At 46.1% G+C, this 27,631-nt stretch overlaps 1 protein-coding gene across 1 annotated transcript in view; it reads right to left on the bottom strand.

Moving 5' to 3' along the window:
* Positions 1-27,631, bottom strand: part of PREP (prolyl endopeptidase) — a 111,895-nt gene that overhangs the window by 30,501 nt on the left and 53,763 nt on the right. The window contains exons 8-10 of the mRNA XM_080664279.1: positions 18,815-19,006; positions 13,841-14,038; positions 7,880-7,983 (exon numbers count right to left, since the gene is read on the bottom strand). Of these exons, the coding sequence (XP_080520405.1) occupies positions 7,880-7,983; positions 13,841-14,038; positions 18,815-19,006 (494 nt within the window). The remainder of the gene's footprint in view (positions 1-7,879; positions 7,984-13,840; positions 14,039-18,814; positions 19,007-27,631) is intronic.

Here is a 27,631-nt window from a genome sequence, read left to right as displayed (position 1 = left end):
AGCCCTGTGCTGTGGAGGAGAGGAGGTTTGGGGCCAGCCCTGTGCTGTGGAGGAGAGGAGGTTTGGGGCCAGCCCTGTGCTGTGGAGGGGAGGAAGCCTGGGGCCAGCCCTGTGCTGTGGAGGGGAGGAGGTTTGGGGCCAGCCCTGTGCTGTGGAGGAGAGGAGGCCTGGGGCCAGTCCTATGCTGAGGGGAGGAGGTTTGGGGCCAGCCCTGTGCTGAGGAGGGGAGGAGGTTTGGGGCCAGTCCTGTGCTGTGGAGGGGAGGAGGTTTGGGGCCAGCCCTGTGCTGTGGAGGGGAGGAGGTTTGGGGCCAGCCCTGTGCTGTGGAGGGGAGGAGGCCTGGGGCCAGCCCTGTGCTGTGGAGGGGAGGAAGCCTGGGGCCAGCCCTGTGCTGTGGAGGAGAGGAGGTTTGGGGCCAGCCCTGTGCTGTGGAGGGGAGGAGGTTTGGGGCCAGCCCTGTGCTGTGGAGGGGAGGAGGCCTGGGGCCAGCCCTGTGCTGAGGAGGGGAGGAGGCCTGGGGCCAGCCCTGTGCTGTGGAGGGGAGGAGGCCTGGGGCCAGCCCTGTGCTGAGGAGGGGAGGAGGTTTGGGGCCAGCCCTGTGCTGAGGAGGGGAGGAGGTTTGGGGCCAGCCCTGTGCTGTGGAGGGGAGGAGGCCTGGGGCCAGCCCTGTGCTGTGGAGGGGAGGAGGTTTGGGGCCAGCCCTGTGCTGTGGAGGGGAGGAGGCCTGGGGCCAGCCCTGTGCTGTGGAGGGGAGGAGGTTTGGGGCCAGCCCTGTGCTGTGGAGGAGAGGAGGCCTGGGGCCAGTCCTATGCTGATGCGAGGAGGTTTGGGGCCAGCCCTGTGCTGAGGAGGGGAGGTTTGGGGCCAGTCCTGTGCTGTGGAGGGGAGGAGGCCTGGGGCCAGCCCTGTGCTGAGGAGGGGAGGAGGCCTGGGGCCAGCCCTGTGCTGTGGAGGGGAGGAGGCCTGGGGCCAGCCCTGTGCTGTGGAGGGGAAGAGGTTTGGGGCCAGCCCTGTGCTGTGGAGGGGAGGAGGCCTGGGGCCAGCCCTGTGCTGTGGAGGGGAGGAGGCCTGGGGCCAGCCCTGTGCTGTGGAGGAGAGGAGGTTTGGGGCCAGCGCTGTGCTGTGGAGGAGAGGAGGTTTGGGGCCAGCCCTGTGCTGTGGAGGGGAGGAGGTTTGGGGCCAGCCCTGTGCTGTGGAGGAGAGGAGGTTTGGGGCCAGCCCTGTGCTGAGGGGAGGAGGTTTGGGGCCAGCCCTGTGCTGTGGAGGGGAGGAGGTTTGGGGCCAGTCCTGTGCTGTGGAGGGGAGGAGGTTTGGGGCCAGCCCTGTGCTGTGGAGGGGAGGAGGCCTGGGGCCAGCCCTGTGCTGTGGAGGGGAGGAGGCCTGGGGCCAGCCCTGTGCTGTGGAGGAGAGGAGGCCTGGGGCCAGCCCTGTGCTGTGGAGGGGAGGAGGTTTGGGGCCAGCCCTGTGCTGTGGAGGGGAGGAGGTTTGGGGCCAGTCCTGTGCTGAGGAGGGGAGGAGGCCTGGGGCCAGTCCTGTGCTGTGGAGGGGAGGAGGCCTGGGGCCAGTCCTGTGCTGTGGAGGGGAGGAGGCCTGGGGCCAGCCCTGTGCTGTGGAGGGGAGGAGGCCTGGGGCAAGCCCTGTGCTGTGGAGGGGAGGAGGCCTGGGGCCAGCCCTGTGCTGTGGAGGGGAGGAGGCCTGGGGCCAGTCCTGTGCTGTGGAGGGGAGGAGGTTTGGGGCCAGTCCTGTGCTGAGGAAGGGAGGAGGTTTGGGGCCAGCCCTGTGCTGAGGAGGGGAGGAGTTGCGGAGGATCCCAGCCCTCCAGGGAGGGCTCTACTCCCCTCCTGATGCTATTAGTTCTCTAACTTCACCTATGAAGAAGGCAAAAATGCACACACAGATGCTGGAATGGATGCGCTCCTCTAAGAGACAGCAGATAAGAAGGGCGCCTGCTTTGGGCACAGCCGTTGCTTTGCAAGTTCACAGCACAAGAAGCAAAGGTCTTGGGCTAGCGCTTCCAAAATAAACCTGTGAATATTCTCCTGAATTTGTGTTAGAAGCCACCTGGTGCCAGTAGGGGCATCACTGACCACCCCAGTAAGAAAGACCTTGAGGTCCAGCAGAAATGAAATGAAAAAAGCAAAACCATAAATACTTAAGTTTTATTTCACTTCTGAGCATACTTTAAATGGAATTTCAAGTGTGACCAACATTTAAGACTTAAATAAAGCCCCTCATATTAAACTATAAATGTTATGTATGCATATGTATGTGGATAATATATATATGATGTAAACAGAAAATGTAATGAGAATCTCCATTAATATGCAATAAGGAGTCTAGAAGTGAACACTAAAAGAATATTTATAAATCATTAAAAATGAATCTCAAAGAATCATCTGATTTTAACATTTCTGTTCAGCCACACAGCAAACCACCTTTGGGATGTTCTTGAAGGGTATTACTGTAGGTCAGTGGTTGGCAAACTCATTAGTTAACAGAGTGGCACTGTTGTGGCTCGCGAGCCGCAGTTTGCCGACCACTGCTATAGGTAAACATCAAAAGTAAAATTCCTGCCCAGCGTTGTGGCTTGGTGGTTGAGCAGTGACCTATGAACCAGGAGGTCACAGTTTGATTCCCGGTCAAAGCACATGCCCGGGTTGTGGGCTTAACCCCCAGTAGAGGTTGTGCAGGAGGCAGATCAATGATTCTCTTGCATCATTGATGTTTCTATCTCTCTCTCCCTTCTTTTCTGAATTCAATAAAGATATATGTTTTAAAAAGTAAAATTCCTACAAAGCACAAGAGAACAGAAATCAGGATAAAAATGTATGTTACGTATTTATAGTTCTTACTATTTTTGTACTATATTGATTTACGTTTGTTCTTGCCCCATAAAATTGGCTCTTCCTTCTGAAAAATTGTCTTTTATAAAATGTGGAAACTGTTAATGGAGTTTCTTCATAGTATACTCAGTTCATTGTTCTTTTTCACATCTATAAAATTTGTTTCATTTTGGGAGAACAGCCAATTTCTCAGCTGGCTGAACAAAAAGGAGATACTGAGAAACCAAAAAAGTGCTCTGTTGCCCCACTACCCTCCTCCGTCGTGCCACATCAACCGCAGCACCAACACCACTCCATTCACAGGAGCAACCTCTGCACAGGACACTGAGGGCATGAGTCCTTTCTTTCTCGGATTTTCTGGGAAATTGGGAAATCGCGCTGCTACGAAAGGGCCGAGGCAGTATCTGATGAAGGGTGGTGGGAAAGTCATTCATTGAGTATCAGTGGGGAGCGAGGAGCTTTGAAAGCACCCCAGGGCCATGACCAGCTCCCACCTCTGCAGTGAAGGCTCCCTCCTCGACCCCGGCCAGGAAGGTCCCTGCCTTGCAGCTCGGACCAAAGTCTGCACCTTCCCCTCCATCACTGTGGTAACATACTTGGGGTGTTTCACCTTTCAGATCTCTATGTCTCTACTTTTCAGTCGGACCATACATTTCCAAAATTAATGTATATAAATTAATATTAATTGCCTGTGCCTGAAATCTCTGTTCCACAGCACCACCTGGCATTGGATGTTGTGTCATCAATATCTGCTGAAGACTAAATTTAGCTAACTTTTCCCTATTACTTCACCTTTATTTAAAAGGAAACATAACTAATGATTTTTCTGGTAAATTATTACCAAACCTATTTAATAAGTATCATTTCTAATGTTCAGTACTTCTACTTCTTTTCTGCGTTGTTGTTAATAATCACCAAAGGATATTTTTACATTGATTTTTAGAGAGAGTGAAAGGAAGAGGTAGAGACAGAGAAACATTGATGTGAGAGAGACACACTGATTGGTTGCCTCCCACATGAGTCCTGACCATGCCAGGGATTGAGCCTGCAACAGAGGTATGTGCCCTTAACCGGAATCAAACCTGGGACCCTTCAGTCTGAAGGCTGAAGTTCTATCCACTGAGCCAAACCAGTTAGGGCTACTTCTACTTCTTTTTAAGGACATGGGCACAGAGGTTGTAATCAAAATGATGTGGCCATGTCATTCACAATAAAAGGAAAAAGACTAGTTGACTGTAGGTTTGATAAACCTATCTAAAACAAAATTCCTAGTGTACCCCAGACTGAAAGTAAAATGAACAGTTTTGCAGGATCTGATTTAAAAATTCTATTTCTGATACAGATCAATTTTCTACCCACAGCTGCAGTCAGGAATGGATAAAGGCTATGTAGAGCAGCTTTGCTCTGCTGTCAGCAAAATACGATACCATATCCTTCACCCCCGCCCCACTCAAGGTGCTCTGGGCCCTGCCTGCCTGGAGGTCACACGAAACGCACCTCTGTGCCTGCTGTAGCTGCCTGTTTCTTCGCCCCTCCCTTTCTCTCTCTTGGGCATTGTCTGCTACCAGCTACACCGCCAGGCAGACGCGCAGGGTCTTCACCACCATTAACTGCACTGCCCAGCCGGGCAGGATCATCGGTGCAGCAGTGTGTGCTTCAACACGACCACAGTGCCTCACAGACTGTAAAAGGGAATGAACAGCCCGGGGAGAGTCTTTTTAAATTACACGCGGAATAAATATAAACACCAGGGTCGTGTGGAATCGAACGCGGCATCACCCTAACGTGACTGAAAACAAAAGCAGAGTGTCCATTTTTCAAAACGCTGTGGTTCCTTTCACACGCCGTCAGGATGCTTTCCATTCATACAGCGGTCCCTCTGGAGGGCAGCTTTTACAGTGGTCGGTCACTGTCGGCCAACACCACCGAGAGCCTAAGCAAATGTGAGGACATCCGTCACACTCACGTCTGACGTCCGAGCTCTGCTGCACACTCGGATCTCAACCACGGCGACGTGGGTGTTCAGTGAAACAAGCCTATGGTGCTGTGCATTTCAAAGGCACCTTTACACATGAACGGATTCTATTTTAACGACTCAGCGCAGTATGTGTGATGTGTATAATCGATAGATATAAAATCTCCTGTGGGTATTACACACAGAGGCTCCCCTCTGATCAACGGGCACAGCTCGGAGGGCACAGCATTAAGACTGTAAACCAACGTGTTCTGTCCAGGCACCATCTCTCTAAATACTGACCATGAACTTTTTCCCCAGCTGCAGCAGTACAAATAAAAGGTCGAAGTATCTGTGTAGCCAGGGAAGTTCTCACTGTGAAGTAAAGCATCAGGCACAGAGGAATTCAGGGAGTTTTCCTATGACACGGGCAAACTCCAAGCCCCTTCCCCTCCAGTTTCCCCTGGAGGTTGCAGGCGGCTACCTATGTCTGCAGCGGAGAGATTTCTACTCCACACAAGCACTTGCTCAGCTGTAAATTTTTATCTTTTCCTTTGTAATTGGAAACAATACACATTAGGTGGTGACAGGTCTCTTTGTGCAGCACCTGTAAAGAACACTCGTGTTATCAGGATAGGAAAAACCAGCTACTTGACAGGAGGGACGATTCCAACCACTCTCACTGAGAAGGGATTCGTCCTGGTAAGAAGCTGCCTCCCTGACAGCCGTCACCATTCCAAGTCCCCTCCCCTCCCTGAACTCCAAAGGTAACCGCACAGGTGGGCAGTTTGGTGTGGGAAGATGGAGAAGAGAATTTTGTTTGTTTGTTTTTTAATCTAGACCTGAGGGGCTGGGTAGCAGATATGAGGAGGAGACGGGGGGTCTCTTGTAGGCAACTCTGCCCAATTCTAGGGCGGCAGATGTCACTGTTCCTGGGCATCCTGACACTGCTGACCTCCGAGGCAACGAGGCGCACGTGCACACAGCCAAGCCCTGGGGTTGCCCGGGCGAGCACTAAAGTAGGCCCTGAGATGGCCAAATGTTACAGTTGATAGGGACACATGTTCTACACATGGAAAAAAGGAAAAACAGCAAAGAACAACAGCCTAATATAGGACGAGGCTGAATTAACCAACGTGTAAGTACCAGACAGGGCTACTGGCCCCTACAGGGTCTCTCTCCAGGCAATGGCTCACCTTAAAAATGAAAGAAGAAACAAGCCAAAATAGACATGGAAGACTGAAAGCCTGTTATATTTATTGCCAATACGGACTGAAAAAAAAAAACACCAAAACTCATTTTATTCTATGTGCCAGACACTTATTATACATCTTCTCATATAATCCTACAGGAATCCTGCAAAGTAGATACTATCTGTATTTTATAGCTGAAAAAATGGTGGCAGAAAGGTTAAGTGACTCGCCCAACGTCACCTGACCAGGAGGTACAGATGTTAGGCCTGACATGGCTTCATGACAAAGGCCCCTTATACATCTCCTGAGAACATTCTGATTTTACGAATCCTATTTATATAGACCAGGGAGCGGCACCCTTTTTCTTTGAGGGCTGATTGTTAAGTGTTTTAGGCTTTGTGGGCCGTACAGTCTCTGTTGCACCCACCCAGATAAAGTGGGAATGCAGCCACAGAGACTAGGTAAACAAATGGGCATAGGCGTTCTCCAGTAACGGGAGGCCAGTCTGCCAGCTCCAGATACAGCTCAGGGGTTGGCAAGCGCAGAGCTTGGCCAGATCCGGCCCACCGTTGGTTTTTGTAAACAAAAGCCTTATTTCTTTGATGATCGAGATCTAGCCCATCATCAGTGAAGAGTAATGCACCGAGCTCGAATAATGCCCTCGTTTCACAGAAACATTCTCAGGAGCATCAGTGCTCTCTGTTCTAACCTCCCTTCATTCCTAATTCCTAGTCTGTGGTCAGTGGGGTCCAGCCCTCCAGGTGGGAGAGCCCTGATAAACACCTGGTGCCCGAGAGGTCACCTCTCACTGCGAAGGACCAGAGACATTCTGCGTCATCGACCGGTAAGTGATTCAGTTTCTGGGAGACGCAGGATCTTGGGGAGATGAATAGATAGAAATGGAGATTCTTAACCTAAAAAAGTGGTGACCACAGATTGAGTTTGTGGTGCCATGACGATGAATTAGTTAATTCATCCATTCTAATATTTTATGTTAATCCTCACCTAAGAATATTTACCCCCCCTTTTGTTTTTAAGAGAGTGAAAGGGAGGAGGAGGAGAGAGAGAGAGAGAAACATCAATGTGAGAGAGACACATTAATTGGCTGCCTCCCGCACAGGCTCGACGAGGGATGTGTGGGGATGGAGCCTGCAACTGACGAGGGATGTGTGGGGATGGTGCCCTTGACTGGAATTGAACCTGGGCCCTTCAGTCTGGAGGCTGACACTTTATCCACTGAGCCAAATCAGCTAGGGCCGTGGTCAGCAAACTGCGGCTCGCTGCTCTGTTGACTAATGAGTTTGCCGACTACTGACCTAGACTCTCGATTCCAATAATTACAGGCTGTTGTTGTTCCTTGTGATTAAGCCCCTATCCCAGTGGTCGGCAAACTCATTAGTCAACAGAGCGGCAAACCTTTGCCGACCACTGAGCTAGGGCATTCTAATATTTTATGGCGTGCCCACTCTGTGCCAGGCAGAAACACATATGAAATTCAGACTGAAAGGACTTATAGCATTTGAGTAAATACTTTACATAGTGCAAATCTATGTTGCTATTTATGACACCATAAGACTTGAGCTAGAACGCAACCCACTGCAAGCAAGCAGACTAACACAGACAAACTGTGTTGCTTTGATAGCTAGCTACTCAAGTGAGATCCCCCAGACAAGGGACTCTGGCTTCTTGTCAAGAGTTGCAGCTATGGGAGGACCTTGTAAGATCTGGGAGGATAGGGACCATCCTGGCTCAGTGCCCAGACCCGGGAACTCCGAAAGGATCTGTCATCCGTATTTCTGTGGGTCACCTGACGAGCTGGGATGAGAATGGCCCAACTTAGAAGTCAGATTTTCTAACTCACATTCTCAAAAGCAAACACTCCTCCATACCTGGATGGTCTGGTAATCGGAAGCATCGATTCCTTTCACAGTCACCTCTCGGAAGACTCTTGGCTCCAGCTCCTCTTTGGTAAGATCACAGTGATAAATGATGCCTAGAAGGAAGCGGAAGTCTACGTTTAGTCCATGAACACACCAGGGGAACAAGGATCCCAAAGCATAATCAGATGCCAAGAGGAGCGGGAGAAGCATCCGGGAGTATGAGAAGAGGGAGGAGCTAACTGTGGACACTAACAGGTCTGCTCCACGCCACGTCACTTAGGAGCACTGGCAAAATAACACGGGGAACTTCTCACAGGGCCGTTATGTCCGAGAGCCGATTACGACGGCAAACGCAAACGAGTGGCCCAAAGTCAAGAGCCAGTCAGGGGTCTCTTGATGGCCATCTGGGGCTCTTGCTACCTACCCGACACCCATGTATTCACGGACACACAGGTGGACAGCAATCAGGGACCAGAGATGATTGGGGAGCCATTCTCAAATTGCTTTTAAATTTTGATTATCCCAGTAACTGTGCATAACACAAATTGAAAAATATGCACCAAGATTTCCAGCTTATTTAGCCACTAATTAAAATTCTATTTTGTGATTTTAATGCTGACATTTAACAACTAAGTTGGAGGAACAATAAATAGGACAAGTCCCGCCGTTTGAGAACAACAACACTGCTGTGGTTTATGAAACAGAATTAGTCATCCAGAATGGCTGGTGTGGAAACAGCCCTCCCACGAAATACTTTAAACATATACTGTCAAATATATGAAAAATCTACTTAGTGATCCCCATGCTTGATGGAAAACCAGACACCAAACCGTCCTGCCACAGGACACATTCCAAGTGACTGATCTGGAGGTAAAACCGTGGCTTGCTTTCTTCTCAACTCCTCTGTGTATGTTCTTCACTAACAGTTGAGAAACATACTCTGCCCCCCCTCCCCCCGGCAAAGAGTAGTACATTTAGATCCCTTAACAGCACGAATGCTAATCCCGATGAATGTTATCCCAATCATCACGCTTACAGACACAGTATGTTAAGGCATGATCATAGGGTGTATGATTAACATCAACAGTGGGGAGATATGTAACATGATTCCAGTATTGGCTTTCTTCGGTATAAAGTACAACTTAAATACTTCCCAACTGCACTCTGGGCACACGCTGAATTTTCCTAGAGGAATGTCATCTTGAGGGCAATGGCTATCTTCAGATATATGTGAATTTTTGAAAAGCTTCTTGTTCAGTACCTGCTCCCCTCTTTCACAAAATACAAAAAACACACATCTGAATCTTTGAAGAAAAAAGCACTCCAAACCACCAAACAACTACAAATAGAGATGGCAGACCAAGCACGTACCATCTGAGCACCTGACTCACTCTGGCATCACCGCTACCTCCAGTACAGTGACTGACAGGGACCCGGGAGCCAGGATTCCCAGCGTTGACAGTTACTGGGTCAGTGAGCTTAGACAGGTCACCAAAGGACTAGAATGCAAATTCCCTAGTGAAAGACAATGAATAGAAAATACACTCTAAACGCCTGTTTATCCAGAAAAAAGAAATTCAGACATTGAACCCTCTAACAGCGGAATGAAGTAAGCATACCACAGGGCTGGCTACTGCCTCATCTCTATTCTTCTGTCTTCTAGGAAGAGGCTGTGTTAACCCTGAAGGTACTACTACTTAATACAGTTAGTTGATCAATACTTCCTATTTACATATTTGCACATTCACACTGTAATGTAAATCCTTATAATGTAACGATGTTTGGTGTCTAAGTACAAGTGAAGGTGGGTTTGGAGAAATCCTAGAATCATGAACCAGAAAGGACTGGACGGGTGATCTCTAGGAAATCAATGCCAAAACGTAAGGGTGAAAGAGATTTGGATTAGGGGAGTCCCTTAAGGTGTTTGGACTTGAGGAGATGGGTCACGGATGAAAACAAGTGCTTTAATAAGATTATTCTAGCAATAGGGAAGAGGCAGGGATGGTCAGCTGGGATATTACTGCTATAATTTGAAATAAATGTAAGGAGGTAAAAGAAATGGGAGTTAGGAAAAGGGGTAAATCTATGAGAAACTGTGAAAGAAGAATCAAGAGGATAGGAAAGATTGGATATGTAAAGAAAAGGCAAAAGATGACCCACGTAGAGACTATTTTGTCTGATTAAGGTTGGGTTTTAAGGTTTTTAAAATAAAAAAACTAAAAAAAAAACTAAAACAAGTCTCTTAAAAATTTTTGTGCTCCTTGGTATTTTCTTAACAGAGTTGAAAACGTATTTATGTCCCCACAAAAACCAGCTCATGGATGCTTATAGCAGCTTTATTCACGATTACCAAAACTTAGAAGCAACCAAGAGGTTCTTCAGTAGGTGAATGTGTAAATAATGGACGATGCTACATCCAGACAATGGAATATTACTCAGTGCTAAAAAGTAATAAAGACACAGAGTATCCTTAAATGTATATTACTAAGTGAAAGAAGCCAATCTGGTAGGGCTACATACTGTGTGATTCCAACTATATGACATTCTGGAAAAGGCACAACTACGGGGACAATAAAATAAACAGTGGTTGCCAACGGTTGGGACATGGGGTGGGGTGAAAAAGCAGAGCACAGAGGATTTTTAGGGTAGTGAAAGCATTTTGTAGGCTACCATAATGATGGATACATGTCATTATACACTTATCCAAACCCATAGAATGTACAACACTAAGAGTGAATCCTAAGGTAAATTATAGATGTGGGGTGATTACGATGTGTCAGTGTAGGTTTAGCAGCTGTAACAAATGTAATACACTTGAGGGGGTGTTGATAGTGGGAGAGATTATGCATGTGCAGGGGTTATATGATGAATCTCTGTACCTTGCCCTTAATTTTGCTATGAACCTAAATCTGCTCTAAAACTCTTAAAATACATATATTTTCGCCTTTCCCAAACAGTTTGAGAAGGTCCTTTAATTTCTGGTTCGCAGAGCCATGCACCTGGGGCTGCTGTACAGGATTTTTACAATGAGCAGGTCTGTCTGGAGCTAACCTTAGACAAGCCTCCGAGGTTCCATGAGAACAGAACCAACTGGCTCGACAGCTACGTGGTTTGAGCCACCGGGAATAAGAGCCTCGTGCGTCACACTGCCCAGGCTGCCTGTTTTCTCCCAGGTGTGACTCAGGATACAAAAGTCCTAAATGGCTTGGGCATAAGGCACATCTGCACTGTGCACCTCCTTGGGGACCACAGTCAGCTGTGGCATGCCCCTGCCAGGTGGCTCACATATCCACAGCAGCTGCAGCTGCAGCGACTTTGGGCCCTGGGGCTTTGCTTCTAATTTAGTCAGCAGTAGTGGATAGCTAACCTTTAGAGGCCAGGGCGAGACAGCCTTTAAGGTGATATGGATGTGTGTGGATGGATATACACACATGCTGACAATTAATTACATGACCATTTTTACATCTGGACCAAAAGGCCTGAGTCTGGAAGTCCGGTTCTTTGGTTTTAGATATCAAATTGCATTAAGGAAAAAAAAAACAACAAAGCTGGAGGCAAAATGAAGAAGAACAGAAGAAGAGGGGAACCAAGCATTACAGCAGCCAATGAAAGCTTGTTCAGAAGCTGCCTGGTACTGCAGAACTAAGGACACGCTTCTCTTTTCAACCTTTACAGCCACGGTCACGGATAACATTTCCTTCCTTGGCACAGAACCCACCATTCTACACTGGGACAATGAGTCCTTTCTTCCCCAGGTAACGGCGAGCTCATTCTTGAAATAAATGGCCACGCGGGGTCATGGAAGGAGGTTTATAGGCCTTTGGTGACTCTGCCTTTTACGAAGTGTAGGTGAGTCACCTCTACTCTGTTCTTCTCAGCCCTTCACCCATTTAAATTGTCTAAGCTAGCCCTGACCGGTTTGGCTCAGTGGATAGAGCGTCGGCCTATGGACTGAAGGGTCCCAGGTTCGATTCCGGTCAAGGGCATGTACCTTGGTTGCGGGCACATCCCCAGTGGGGGGTGTGCAGGAGGCAGCTGATCGATGTTTCTCCCTCATCGATGTTTCTAGCTCTCTGTTCCCTCTCCCTTCCTCTCTGTAAAAAATCAATAAAAATATTAAAAATAAATAAATAAATAAATAAATAAATAAATAAATAAATTTGTCTAAGCTATGCGATTTTCCAATGTAATGCCCCTAGAACCAGTGTAACCTGAGCGAATGAGCTGTGGACCCTGCAGCAGTGGGTTGAGAATGGCTATCTGGAGAAAACTGGCTGTTGTTGGTTTCTGTCCACAGGCTGCCATTGTCCTCAGTACCTGGGGGAGAGGGCGGGGCGCAGGACACCTGTCCGTCCCTGACTCCTGGCCATGGTTTCCACATCCTTGTGGGCACTTTTCCTGGCCCCCTAGATCAGTGGTCGGCAAACTGCGGCTCTGCTGACTAATCAGTTTGCCGACCACTGCGTAAGGCACTGCCCTTACCCAGAAGTTTTGACTTCAGGTTAAAGACATTAGTACATTATTAAAATGTTTTTTAAGTGTTTTTCCCTAAGGCAGTGGTCGGCAAACTCATTAGTCAACAGAGCGGCAAACCGCGGCTCGTGAGCCGCATGTGGCTTGCAAGCTGCAGTTTGCCGATCACTGCCCTAGATCTTCCGAAAGGCACGTGGGAAAGTAAAGCTTACCAGGTGTTCCAGGTATGCCATCAGACCTACTTACAGAACATCACTCTTCAGATTTTAATAACCCTGACAGCAACCTGCCAGATGATAAGGTTCCTATGAATGGCTTGCTCTGTGACTCCGAGGTGGGGGGGGGGGGGGGGGCATCACGGTCATCTGGCCAAACCCCAGAGCCAAGGCAGTACCTGCCCAGCTCTCCCCTATCTGCTGTATTTGCCAAGGATAAAAGTATTGCAACAAAACTGGGTAGGGCCAAAAGGGCGATGGAGGAACTTGAAAAACGAACAAGGAAATGTGCACAAACTTTCTCAGCCAGACTGATCTAGTATAGGGCCTGCTTGGTCCAAGGCAAACTGCCAACTGAACCAGGTTCCTGGGACAAGTCCCAGTACGTGTATGGCTTCGGTGATAGCAAAAACAGTCCAGTGGAGAAGCGAACAAAACCAAAACAAAGCAAAACGACTTTTTTTTTTTAAATATATTTTTATTGATTTCAGAGAGGAAGGAAGAGGGAGAGAGAGAAATATCAATGATGAGAGAGAATCATTGATCGGCTGCCTCATGCATGCACCCCAGTGGGGATCGAGCCCACAACCAGGCATGTGCCCTTGACCGGAATCGAACCTGGGACCCTTCAGTCAACAGGCCGACGCTCCATCCACCGAGCCAAACCGGCTAGGGCCAAAATGACTTTTTAAAAAGTAAAAAGGATCGCTATGTTGACTGTGGGTAAAATTAACTACATGAAATTTACATGCAAAGTAAAACTCCAATTGATGAGCATGTTTTCTTTGTATTAGACCCAGTAAGTTTTTTTTTATATGACGCAAGACTATATTTTCAGACTTATCTTTAATTCAGTTTAACAATTGCAGAATTTATTCTGTTTGTTCTAGGAAACAATTGTTACATCAGATGTGGCTATAGGTTTTTATTTTAAGCTTTTAGTTGTGTGCGCTGTGACTGCCCTGGTCCATACAGACCAAAAAAGAATCTAAGATTATATTTGCTCCTGCAGATTTTTTTCATCAACCTGGAACAACAGTTGGTCCTGTCCCCAGAAAAGAGACTCAGGACTCAGGACACAAGACTGATGACGGTGCAGTTTCGGTGGCTGCATTTCCCTCGGTTCTGAGCACCTGTTTTACTATTTTACTCCCATTAAGTGATTTGGCTGTAATACAGCATATGTGATTTTCAACTGCATAGCACTGTATTCCCATTTCCCCAAAGAAACGCAAACATCAGTCTGATTTTGGAACTGAGCCGCACTGGTGGGAAGACTCACCTGGAGACAGGAAGGAAGTGAACTGATAAAAGATCTCGGTGTCCTTCTTCTGCCCGCTGTAGCCCACGATGCTGCCCACCTCGAGTGGGAAGGTCTTCAGGAGGGCGCCCGTGGCCAGGTCGTGGAGCTGCAGTGTGTTCTTCACGTCGTGGAGGTAGCACAACACCAAAAAGTTAGACCTGACGCAGGCTACCCATTCTGAAAAGACAAGAACAGACAAAACCTAAGGTGGTTTTGCAAAGGCGTGGACGGCACACCCATGTCACTGGACAGTAGTTCTGGAGCTCCAGGGTGCTATGCAAAGTGACTGACTGTACAACTGCTTTTAATCCTTCACCTAGTTTCCAGCATATTCCTTTAATAAGTGATTGTCCCTGTGGTGTCTAGAGGAAACAAAATACTCCCCACCTTGGGCCAGGGGCTGTGATTCTCCAGATAATGTGTGTACTATACATAACCTGCCTACCTATTCTGTGTTCAATATCATGCTACAGGAGTTATAAGAAAGAAAACAACAAAAACCAAATCACAATCCATTTCCGTCGGGTTGTTTATTCGACAAAAATGCATCAAGCCCTTGGAATATTCCAGGTCCTCTGCAAAGTGCCGGGAGACCAGCAGGAAGATGACGGCACCTCTGCCCTTAAGACACAATCATATAAAAACACAGCTAGTAACGTGCAGACAAAGGTGAGAGTCACTGGTTGGCTGCAAACCCAAAAAAGGGAGAGCCTTTCAGCAAGTGCTGAATTGAGTCTCGAGCACAGGGGTGGGGATGGAGGTGCCTGGGAGTGACAGCGGGACGAGGTGGCAGGAAGACAGGTGACCCAAGGAACAGGCCAGAGCTAGGAATGAGGAGAGAGAAAAGGGATGAGAACGAACAAATGAATGCACAGCAGGAAGAGAGGGAGGAAGGAGGGAGGGTGGAGGGGGGAAGGGAGGGAGCTAAAAAAACAAGTGATAGGTCTGCTTTTAAGAAGAAAAAGGTTGTTCAATCTTGGGGGTGAGTGGCGATGGTAGTCTGAAGGGGGCTTCGGTGAGCTGGGTAGGAGCGGAGTGTAATTCAGACTCGGCCGTTACTGAGGAGCTACTATTTGGATAAAGGGGATACAAATAGAGATGACATCCATGAAGGATACAGAACAATGGGGGTGCACAGGGGATGAAGGGGAGACCAGGAGGAACACGCCTGCAGAAAGCCAGTGAAATCACACCAGTGTGGATCAAGTCTGGAGAAGTAAGAAAAAAAATGAAAGGCAAAAAATAAAAAATAAAATAAAATGAAAGGCAAGTTCCCCAAAAGAATCCAGGGCTTGGTGACCGGGGGGAAACGGGAAGTCAGGTAGAGAGACGAGTCCTCCTCACTCCCAGGGTTGCAACTGCAGTGTCGGTGTGACCCTGCAGCAGCGCTGGGAGAGTGCAGGGGAGTGAAAACAGAAGGGCAGGCACAGAGCACAATCCGTTTCGGAGGGAAGGCCAGGCTGTCCAGAGGGAGAGATGCTGTTATGAACGGACAGATGCAAGGACAGGGCTGCAGGTAACAGCTCCAACACGGGGACAAGCCTTTCTTGGGTTTCATGGGGAAGGGTAGTGGTGGGATCCTTGACACTGCTCATTTTAAATTCATTTTTATTATTAATATTTTTCATCTTCACCCGAGGATATTTTTCCATTGATTTTTAGAGAGTGCAAGGGAAAGGGAGAGACAGAGAGAAACATCGATGTGAGACTCATAGATTGGTTGCGCTTGTCCAGAATCGAACCTGGACCCTTCAGTCCACGGACGTTGACGCTCTATCCACTAAGCCAAACCGGCTAGGGCCACATGCTCATTTTTAAAACCCACGAAACTAGTTCACGCTTGTAACGTTACCAGCTATCAGCACAAGCCAGGCATCGCCAGAGGGAGCTCCGAGGACCACCAGAGCTCCCATCTGGTTGGCTGTCTACCGCAGCAAACCCTTCCTTCAGGGAAGACACAAAGAACTTGCCCAGCCACAAGTCATGTGCTCCTTCTCCAATGAGATTTTTTTTTTTTTTTTTTTTTACAAAAGTGCCTCAATCAAGTAATATATTTCATGTGGCCTTAATGTTTTACAGAAAGCATGGAGGAAAAACAGAAGTAAATTATTTGTCAAGGAATCCTTGGAGTTAACTGCAAGCACATCAGAATTATAAACAGACAGAGTGAAGAAGAAAGGACAAGGAGATGTGCAGATGCCATCAATAACAGCTCTGACTTTATGGCTGTGCTTTATGACTCATCTCTAGTTTTTATTCTCAACTGGGCATTCTGTGCTAATGATAGATAGCAAACTCAACTGCGCTTCCCTCGGAATTGATGAGTTGTAGGGAATATTGAAGGTTTCCCCTTTCCAGTCCACGGAACTTACAATCTTCCAGAAGGAAGGTTATAAAAATATATCACCCCCAAGTCTCTAAGCAGTGATTTGCATTTCATTAGGTCCACAAGTGAAATAGGATGTCACCTTAAGGCACAGCCAAGCCACTTTTAGGGGGGCTTTAAAAGGCAGAAAAGTCACAGGCTTTGGGAAAGTTACGTCTCTGAGAGCTCCCCATTCAAGAATCACTGATCCAACCTGCCCTGCGTCTGAAAACCACCCAGGACACCCTACAGGAAGACTGGTGCTACCAAAGTCTCACTTGGACCTGCCAGCATGAGGCCAGTTCATGTGGCACTTAAGAGGCACTCACTAAATACCCGGCTCTTACCACCCTTAGGGGGCCATTCTGTCTCAATTTGGACAGAAGCCATCAGGCAACCAGAATCACTATGCACCCAGTTCCTCACAGGAAGCTGTTAAAGGAAACGGCCAAAAACCTGTTTCTTGACTCACGGACCCCTCATCCAAATATAAATGAGGGCACGGAGTGAATGGTAAGTTCTGGAGAGACAAGTGAAGGGATTTCCTTGGAGAAAGCCCAGTCATGCTGTAAGCCCCTCTCCCCACTGGGAAGAGCCAGCCTGAGACAGCACTGGTGTCCACTCCAACGTGAGAGGCTGAAGGGACCGGGACTGGGACAGCTGGAAGGCAGGAGAAGGGGGACTGAATACTTCAGGGAGAGCACGGATGGGCTGCTGCCTTGGAGGTGCAAATGTGGGTTTTGCAAGAAAGAGCAAGCATGAGGTCCTCTGGGTCCTGGCCAACACACCCGCCTGCAGGGCTGTGGAGACCTCAGTACTAAAGAGGGTGAGGGGTGCAGCCAGACGCCCAGGGGCTGGGCAGAATCTGGAGCAAAGACCCAGAGCAGTGCTTCCTCCTGGGCCAAGGTACATGCAGAAGGAAGGGCCCAGAGGGGGTGCCCATGGGCAGCAATCCCTGAGGCAGTCAGCGTAACCATCTGACCACCTTTTCCCTCCCCCCACGATGCGAGGCCAGGTTTAAGTGCCCGCCAGGCACAGCGCGCACGGCCTTGAGCCAGGAGGGAGAGAGTCCCTCACTTTCCCAGGACTGCTTCAGCCAAGACAGGGACACTGTGCAGGTATCAAAAGAATTTATTTTCCTAATTATATACCTTACACCTTCCTATTTTGGGGTGGCCCTCGCTTCTATCCCCACTGAACCCATTAGCAGATGTTCACCTCCAACCAGTAAATTCTTCATTAACTTGAAGACAACTGGACTCTTCTTTTGTGTAAAAAAACTTGTAGCAAAATTAGTGAGTCTCATTCTAATCAAATCCAGCTTTCAGGCAATAAACCATTTATAACACAGTATACCATTTTGGGAACATCACAGAGAAAATAAAAGAGGGGACTTAAGGGCACCCTGAAACATGATGGACACAGAGGTGAGATTCCTGAAAGGCTAATGGAGCTCAGGGCACACAGCAGCAACTGCACTGGATTTCAATTCAATCTGACAATAGTCTACTCCTTTTCTAATAAGGGGACTGTAAACCCACCCTACAATTTCTAATAGGTATAATACAAACAGCCAAAGGTTATTCAAAAGCGAAAAGCTAAGGTTTTGAATCCAATGGTTTAAAAATTTAAATGTGATTATTATCATACTAGAGGTTTGGTGCATGAAATTCGTGCACAGCGGGGGTGGTGGGGGAGGGGAGGGTCCCCTCAGCCCAGCCTGCACCCTCTCCAATCTGAGATCCCTCTCACAATCCTGGGCTGCTGGCGCTTAACCGCTCACATGCCTACCTGCCTGATCGCCCCTAACTGTTCCCCCTGCCAGCCTGATCACCCCTAACTGCCTCTGCCTGCTGGCCTGATTGCCCCTCACTGCCCACCACCTGCTGGCCTGGTCATCCCACACAGCCTGCTGCTCAGTCGTTTGGTCGTCCCTCACTAACCTCCCCTGCCAGCCTGGTCGCCCCACGCAGCCTGTTCGTTTGTCCGTTCGGTTGCGACGGTTGCTTAGGCTTTTATATAGATAGACTAGAGGCCCAGTGCACAAATTCGTGCACGGGTGGGGTCCCTCAGCCTGGCCAGCAATCGGGGCCTTGGGGCCGTCTCACCCAGTCCCAATCAGGGCTGATGGGGGCCGGCCGGCCAGGAAGGGCGTGAAAAGGCTCTAGGGCTTGTCCAGCCCTCTTACCCAGTCCCTATTCATTGGACCCCAGTAGCAAGCTAATCTCCAATCCAGGTGGTCAGTGCGCGTCATAGTGAATGGTCGGACACTTAGCATATTATGCTTTTATTATATAGGATTATTACACAAAGACAACTAATATTAAAAAGAAAAAAACAACACCACCTAGAAAGTCTGGATTCCTATCTTCACAATTAGGATGACCCTGCATAATATTGTAGTCACTAACTACAAAGATGTCCTGCAGTGCAAACCTGGTGGCACTGTTTAGACACTTCATGGCCAGAGCTCAGAGGCTGCAGGTTCTTTACCCTGTCATGGGCCACCAGAGGACGAGAGACAGACCGATTTGCTGATGTGCTCACCAAACACGAAAGCACTGTTCTCCAGCAGCATGCAGTCTTACCTAAGACATCCTTCTCGTGCTCAGGAATAAGCACCTTCCACTTCGACTCCTCGGGATCCGTGAAGTCGATGTTGATGAGGCGATAGTTGGGAGAATGGCGATTGGTCTTGAATGTGAACACCGTCCCCTCGTTCGTCACGTAGTCATATTCTCCTTCAAAGTTGTCGATCAGTTTCACCCACTTCAGGATTCCTGGTGAGAGACCAAGCATCCCTGTCACCTCTCCAGTGCTTAAAAGGGTGTGGTTTGTGCATGGGGAAGGGAGGGCAGATCTTACCTGTCTATAGAAAGAGGAGACACACTATTTGGAAGATCTAAGGTCTGAGAAAGAGCGAGGACAACGGGCACATTTTAAGGTTTTAAAACATGTGAAGGAATTCCCTCCCCCGCCCTTGGAAAAGCCTGGCAGATGTGAACATTGCCCCATGGAAACTGAGGGATCCTCCTCCACCTGAGACTGTTCCCAAACTGGAGCCCTTCTCTCTACCTCTACTGCCCTCACACCAGCCAAGTCTTCACCAATTCCCGCTGCGTCTACATCAGGGGCTCTCAACTGGGGTCATTCCACCACTGTGGGCGACAGACTCGGTTGTCAAAACTTGGAAGGGGAGAGGAGGGCTCCTATTACATCCAGTGGGGAAAGGCCAGAGATACCGCTAAAGGTGCTCTGGCTCACAGGACAGCCTCTATGACCAAGAATTAGGCTGCCCCGGTCTGCAGATTAGCTTCCTGCCTGGCCTTCCCGCAGCCACTCCAGACCTTCTCAATATTAGCGGCTACACTATTACCACAATGTTGGAATATCCTGAACTGGTCCATGTTGGTGCCCTTCTTAAAAACGTCCCCATTACTCTCTGAATAAAATCGAATTCCTATTTATGGCCTCCCTGGTCTCACATGTCACAGTCCTTGCCCACTTAGCCAACCTCAGCTTGTTCCAACTTTCACTGCACCTCTGTCCTTCGAGCCTTTGTCAGGCTCCTTCACACAGGCCTCAAGGCGTTGTTACAGGGCATTTCCTCGGCCTGGCTCACTCTCCAATGGCCAGGAACCTCTTTTCGGTACCCAGACCATTTCTTCACAGCACTTCTCTCAAGGTATGCACCTATTTGCTTGTTTATAATTTGTCTTTTCTATTCAGAAGTTAATACTTAGCACCTAAAGGAAGTGGCAGGTACTTCAAAGGTGCAAAATAAAATTGGTGCTGAATGAAAGAGCATTTCCCAGCCCTTTAGTGCTAAGAATTAGTCTAGAGATGGACATCATGAAAAAATCTTAAATGTGGCTCACTATTATCATTTAAATGGCTCACTAAATGCCACTTTTAATGTTAAAAAACGCACTGGGTAGACACCAGCTTCACAATGTATAGGACGGGGATGTTCAAAGTACATCTCACAAGTTTTATAAACAAAGAGTTCCACGACTTCTAAACTTCTGGAAGGCAATGCCAGATTTCAGCTATTCTCCAATTAATCTCCTGGCTTCAATTTCACAGTGAAATTGCTACATTAATTTGGATAGTTCATTTATAGTCCTTGAATTTTTCAAGGCAGTTTTACATTTATTATCTCATTCATCTTTAGAGCATAATAACTTTATATAATTGACTGTCGAATTAAATTCATCAAGAAAAATATCCCATGATAAAAAGAGAGTGCGTTTTTTGGTCAGACACAACTGGATTAAAACTCCAGCTCAACAATATTTAGTTGTGTGACCTTGAGCAATCTCTTTATCCCTTGATAAGCCTAGTCTTCTCAGTGTAAACTAGCACTAGTAAAAAGATTTTTAAAATATTAAAGTGACTTAGAAAACGGTGGTACATCTACACAATGGAATACTATGCTGCTATAAAAAAGAAGGAATTCTTACCATTTGCAATAGCATGAATGGAACTGGAGGGCATTATGCTAAGCGAAATAAGCCAGTCAGAGAAAGATAAATATCACATGATCTCACTCATTTATGAACAACATAAACTGAGGAACTAAAATAGAACCAGAGTCATAAAAGCATCGAACAGACTGTGCAACCTATGAGGGAAGGTGGGGGGTGAAGGGGTAAGGGAACAACCAGAGGACTTGTATGCATGCATATGAGCAAAACCAATGGACACAGATGGGGGTGGTGGTGAAGGCACGGGGGGGGGGGGGGGGAGGAGGAGGGGGCGCGCGGCTAGGGAGAGGTCAATGGGGGAAAAAGGATATATATGTAATACTTTAAACAATAAAGAATTTAAATTAATAAGAAAATATTAAAGTGACTACTAATACCTATCTACTCCACAACAAAACCTCAACAAATATTTTTAAATCAATAATTGAAATGAAAACTAATAATAAGATAAGCAGTTTAAAAAAACCTATCACTTTCCTACGAGCTAGCAATAACCAGTTAGAAAAAATGGGAGGACTGGGGGAAGAGCTCATTTACAACAGAAGCACAATTAATAAAATGTTTAGGAAAGCACTTAACATGAAATGTGGGATCTATATGAAGAAAGCTCTAAACTTTTTCTAAGGAATCTTAAAAATAACAAAACAATAGAACATTCAAATCCTGAATAATTGAAAACACACAACATATCTTTAGATGGGAAGACTATTTCAAAGGTGCAAATAATCCTAGAGAAAATTTACCAATTTAACACAATTGCAATCAAAATCCAAATGAGATTTTTAATGAATCTGACAGTATCATTCTAAAAGTACAGCTGGAAGAATCGGCACAGGATAATAAATATGCTTTTGGTAACAGAATGAGGAGGAACTTCTTGTGCTATGATGCTCTGAACAAGCCCCCCACCCTCCTGAAGGTAATCCCCATCCTGAATGCTATGGTGATCCTATTTCTCTTTGTTCTTTTTCTGCCTTAATATGTATCCTTAAACACAATTTTACTTATTTTTGAACTTCATATATAATGAAACATACAACATGTATTCTTTTGTATCTGACTTCTTTCACTTGACATCATGTTTATGAGATTTTCTCCCTCTGGTCATTGTTATTGACTTTTGGCTAAATCCAATTGCGCTCATAGAACATGCTCTGTCTGGTTTCAATCATTTAAAATTAGTTCAGAAAAGCTTTATGGCCTAATTTTTTTCTCTTAAATGACTTTTAAATGCTACTGTATGTGACTAAAAAGAATGTGTATTTTGCAGCCTTTGGGTGTGATATATTAAATGTCTATTAAGTCATATTGTTCAAATCTATATATTTACTGATTTAGGGGGCCATTTTTTTTCTATCAGTTCCAGAAAAGAGCTATTAAAATGCTTCTCTATTATTGTTGATTTATCTATTTTTACCTGGATTTGTATTAATTTTTGCTCTCTGTATTTTGAAATCATGATTTTATATATACCCATAGATCATATTTAAATAAAACTGAATTGAATCTGTTATGATAATGAAGTTTTATCTCTTTGGCAATGCTTTTTTACTTGAAAGTCTATTTTGATACTAAGACAGTCACATCATTTTCATGATAACAACTTGGGCCAGTTGTCCTCTGCAGAATGGTTGGTCCCAATTAGCTTATCATTTCCAAAAAGATTTGCTCTTTTCCATATATCTTAACCACTCACATGCTTTCCACCTCCTGGTGGGCTATATTCTAGTTGATTTTTTTATATTTATATTCTATTTATTAGTTCTCTCTTCAGCTGTGTCTAATCTTGCCTTTAACATAATGACTGAATTTTTTAATGGTAATAATCATAGCTTTATTTGCAGAAGTTCTACTTAGTCCTTTTCCAAATCTATTTGATAATTTTTTTTTTACAGTATCGTGTTTCTTGCTTTGCCACCAAGCTTCTCTTTCACTTTCTGTAAAAGTAAAACATGGTTTATTTTTAAAAGTGTATGTACTAGTTTTACATTAGGAATCTGGTAATTCCATGCTGGTGTTTCTGCTGGCTCTACTTCTCATGCTGGTAAATTTCTTCACTGCCTTTGTGATTTCTGACTGTGATCTGATTCCGCTTGAAACATTACCTGTGGGAATCTTACAAGCCTCGGTAGAAGTGGCACTCTTCCAGAGAAGATGTGCATTGGCCTTCTGTTTGCCTCTTGGGAGGCAACCAAACTGGGAGCACTTTAAATTAAACGCGTGGCATGAGGATTTCTGGACCTCACAGGGCCAATCAAGACAACCTGCATGCAGGTGAAGGTCAGCCCTTCTCAAATTTTAGGAGTATTGACATCCTGCCTACCCCTCCTTTTCAGCAGTGACAAGGTAAAGATAGGCAGGTTTCCTACTTATGCCCTACCTCCGCCTCACCCCCCAACTCTACCTCTGCTAGGTTTATTTCTCAATCACCCTGACACGGAGGGTATCTCTCATTACACTCTCTCCCATGGAGCCCAGAGCTTTGTCTCCCATCCCCCTTGCCCTAGGTGGCCAGCAGAGGGAAGCTCAGCCTCATGACCCAGCAGACACATCCAGGAGCAATCCAGGATTCCTGCTTTCACTTTGTCTTTGACCTCTATGGGTTCTCTTCTTCTGTGCCAACTCAGCAATATAGTTAGAAATGTGCTTTATAAAGTTGTTACAGCATCTTAGTTGCTTCAATTAAGAGGCCATTAAGAATATGTAATCTGACAAACTACCTCAAACAGAAGTCCATACAATTAATTTTCATAAAAGGTTAAGCTCTGCAATTCAAGTTAGAATTTTATTTTCAAACGGCTAACCTCAAAAACAGGTGACCACTCAATGGTAACTAACCTGAATCTTAGTTTATATAAAATACGTTTTTAAAAGAAAAAAACCACAACCCTAAAAACTATTCCTTAGAAGAATAAGTAAAAAATTAGCTGCCAATGCAAAATTTGAGATAAACAGAAAGGTACATCTATATATATAAAAAGCCAGTGACCGCAACACCGCAACAACCAGAATGACCGGTCGCTATGATGGCCACTGCGGCCAGCGAACTGGCCCGATTGGAGGGGGTGGGGGGAGCCCCGGCCAGCCAACCCCCCCACGGCCCTTCCCCCCAGTCGGCCCCACCCCTGATCACCCCCCACCCAAATAGGGGGTGGGGCCGGCTGGCCAACCTCCTGCAGCCCCCTCCCCCGCCAGCCCCACCCCAGATCAGCCCCCCACCCTGATCAGCGGCAGGGCTAGCCAACCAACCGCCTGCATTCCCCTCCCCCCAGCTGGCCCACCCAGATGGGCCCCCACCACCCCGATGGGCCCGCAGCCCTTCCCCCCAGCCAGCTCCACCCCGATCATCTCCCCCACTCCAATCAGGGGCAGGGCTGGCCAACCACCCACAGCCCCTCCCCCAGGCCACTGGCCCCTAATCAGCTCCGGTCACCCCATTTGGGGGCAGGGCCAGCTGGCCCACCACCCACAGCCCCTCCCCATGGTTGGGCCCCACCCAATTGCCCCCCCAATCGGGGGTGGGGCCTGCCAGCCAATCGCCTGCAGCCCTTCCTCCCAGCCAGCCCGGCCCTGATCGGTCCCGATTGGGGTGGGCCAGCCGGCCAACTTCCCACCTTCTCCTCCTCTGAACAGGCCTAGCCCTGATCCGCTGATTGCACAAATTCATGCACTGGGCCTCTAGTTTATTTATAATAATAAAAGCATAATATGCTAATTAGACCAGATGTCCTTCCAGATGACCTTCCGATGAAGTCAGGACTGTGAGGGAAGCCTGGGTCCCGGGTGCCAGAGGGAAGCCAGTGCCGGCGGCAGCCGGGGGAAGGAAGGCCTACACTTGCACAAATTTTCATGCATCAGGCCTCTAGTTTATAATAAGAATCTTAAAACGTAATTTTCTGGACTACGACTTTTTATAGAGACAGAATCTTGATTCAGGGAAATGTCAGATTCCTTAAGTGTTCCCCTGGCAATAAAACACTTTGTAATGTAAAACCTTTAGTCCTCAAAGTAACCATCTTATGATTTCTGCTTGAAAAGGTCTTGCAGCCACTGCAGTGGTATTTCTTATGACCCTACCCACCTCTGCAAAAAGTCACTGAAATATCCACCAAAAGCGAAACAGAAACTTCCTCCAGTACCTGTTTAATCAGGTGAGCCTGAAAATGCTGCACCCATTTTAAATAATCAAGCTCCACTGCGCACACACACAAAATCAAACATTTTGTGTTTTTATCTGCCACCAATGTTCTGAAGCATTAACCTTAGTCATAAATAGATACTGTAAGTCATAAATTTATTCAGATTAGGGCAAGTGGCTGGATTTATACAAATCCATCTATAAATTTGAAAAGCAGTGGAAAGTACAGGCCTCACAGGGCAGCACGTTTAAGACGGGAGCTCGATAAATCCTTTTGCTTTTCTGAAACCCTTGCTCCTTAGGGCTTTGGACCTGACACAATTCTAAAGAAATGGCATTTCGGATAAAGAATTGGGCTCATTCAGTTTTGCTATGCATAAGTTAGAGCATTATTGATTTAAACGGAAAACAGAAAAATTACTTTTAAAAATAGACTGGCTAACCTCTCTAACCATCTCACTGTCTGCTCACATTTTCTGAGGTTCCTCTGTCCGTAAGTGGCATTATTCACTCTGAAGCCAACAGAATTCAATTCCTAAACTTCTCTACATTCAAGTTAAAATTACTTTTTATAAACCTGCTTCTGGGTGGGAGAACGATTTGTTGAGTGAAGATTAGCTTAAAGTAAGCCATCTCATGCTTTCCTGAGAGCAAACTCATTACTTTTATTGCTTTCTCTGAAAACCAATGGTATTAACTACATTTCATAGAAACTGTTTTGCAAGCTCTCTAAGAACAGGAGCTAGAAGTGTTTTTATACTTTACAAAGCACTGAGGGCCTGACATGTAACAATGATAAACCAATGCCACCTGTTCCGAATGGAGGGGACCAGAAGGCTGCTGCTCTGCTGGTCTGATGCCTTCCTTTCACCTCACCTGCTAAATAACTATGGTTAGAACAGGGGCTGGGGAGTTCAACTGACAAGGGTCTGAATCTTTAAATGGCATCAGGAAAGCTAACTGGCTTCACCAACCTGTTTCCTAGGAATAACAACATGTGCTCCTCAGAGGTTGCTGAGAAGACAAAGACATAACTACATTTGTACTCAGAATCTGGCACACATACATGCTAAATAAACAATACTTACTACTATGCCAAATAATCCATGTTCTTCAAACGACAAAAATAAGCTAAATGTGGCTTCTGAACAGCATGATTTGCTAATAGTGAACTTTTAAAGTTTAATTTCCATCTCTCATGGCACACAGTGATTTTCCTAGAAAAAGCCCTTCTAATCCCTAATTTTAAAATTAGCAAAAATACTGATTTTATCATTCTTATTTTACTTCACAGTTCATATTTTTATACTACCTCTTGCTGTTCCAATTCTTTTTTTTTTCCTTTGGCAGACCCACTCTGACACACACACTGTTTTCTAATAATCCCTGCCCATTACAGAAGTCCTCTTCCTCTGTTGGTCTGGCTTTTAATGCTCAGATGACTTGGCTAAACTTTGGATAAATCATTTAAAGGTTCTTGAAAGTTTTTCTCTCCATTTCCACTGTAACCCCCAAAGATGCCCAGTCCTGCCAGGCCTGAACCTGGAGTCAATGTTGTCTCAGTTACCTAAAAACAAGAGGTCATCTGCTTTGCACTAGCCAGAGATGACTGGATGTACAATGTAGGAGTCCGACAAATACTGAGCTTCCTTACATCTTCATGGGTAGATTAATTTCTTATGTGGGAGAAAGACAATTTTCATTGATAACATGAAAGCTTTAAAATAAAGACATGGGGAGCACTGAAAATTTCATCTATCTAAAATGATCAAACCTTCAGCATAAAAGGACAAAGGAGAAAGACAAGTTAATGAAAGTCTAGACAAAGTACACAGTAAGCAGATATTTCCTTACAAAAATCAAATATGTTAGCACCATCCAGCTTTTCCACCAAACACTTCATAAATGCTGTGACATAAAGACCAATTCAGGCTTGCTTTTTTTAAGAAGTTGATTTTAGAGAGAGGAAGGGAGAGAGAGACAAACATCGATAGGTTGCCTCCTGCACGTGCCCCAACCAGGGATTGAACCCACAACCTTTTGGTGTATGGGACAATGCTCCAACCAACTGAGCCACCTGGCCAGGGCCAATTTGTTTCTTAATTAGTTAACTGATATTGTTTAACAATAAGCCCACCTAATAATTTAAATATATAAAAATGAAGTAATAAGTAGAGAATGAAACCAGAATTCTGTGGAGAAAGAACACGGTAATTGGCATTCATAAAGAACTGGAGAAAGCAAAGTCCTATGCACTGTCTTACAGTCACATGGGCATATTGTACAGGACAACAGCACAGCTTAACAGCTGTTACTGTTTCTTTCAGATTCTATATTCAGAGGTCTGCACAGTTCTACGTACACCTGCTCTTGCAACTCAAATGAACAATTCTTGGGTGGTGGCCTGCTCCTGTCAGAGAATGTGAAACTGCTGTGGTTGAGCCAATTTTCTTGAGATCAAAATGGGTATTTTTAAAAAAACAAGCAGAAAAAACCCCCACAAACCCGTAGTTTTATTAAATGGAAGTATATTTAACACTAGCATGAAAGTTGTTGACTTCATCCTGCTGTATGTGTGAATGGCATTCTGTGGTATCTAAGAATGTTAGGATGAGAATCTTACTTTAGAAGTTTAAAAATGATGCAATGACCAATCAATAATAAAGAATTTATATAATCTTACTATAATGTAACACACAATATAGACCAATAATGGGTAATCAAATAACTAAAAGTGCACTCAATATTGTACAACCTGAAAATCTATGCCACCATCTCTA

This window comes from Plecotus auritus, assembly GCF_963455305.1.
Source record: "Plecotus auritus genome assembly, chromosome: 4".
Classification (NCBI taxonomy): Eukaryota; Metazoa; Chordata; class Mammalia; order Chiroptera; family Vespertilionidae; genus Plecotus; species Plecotus auritus.
Note: the sequence above shows the minus strand (reverse complement) of the source record. Positions and strands in the feature narration are given on the sequence as shown.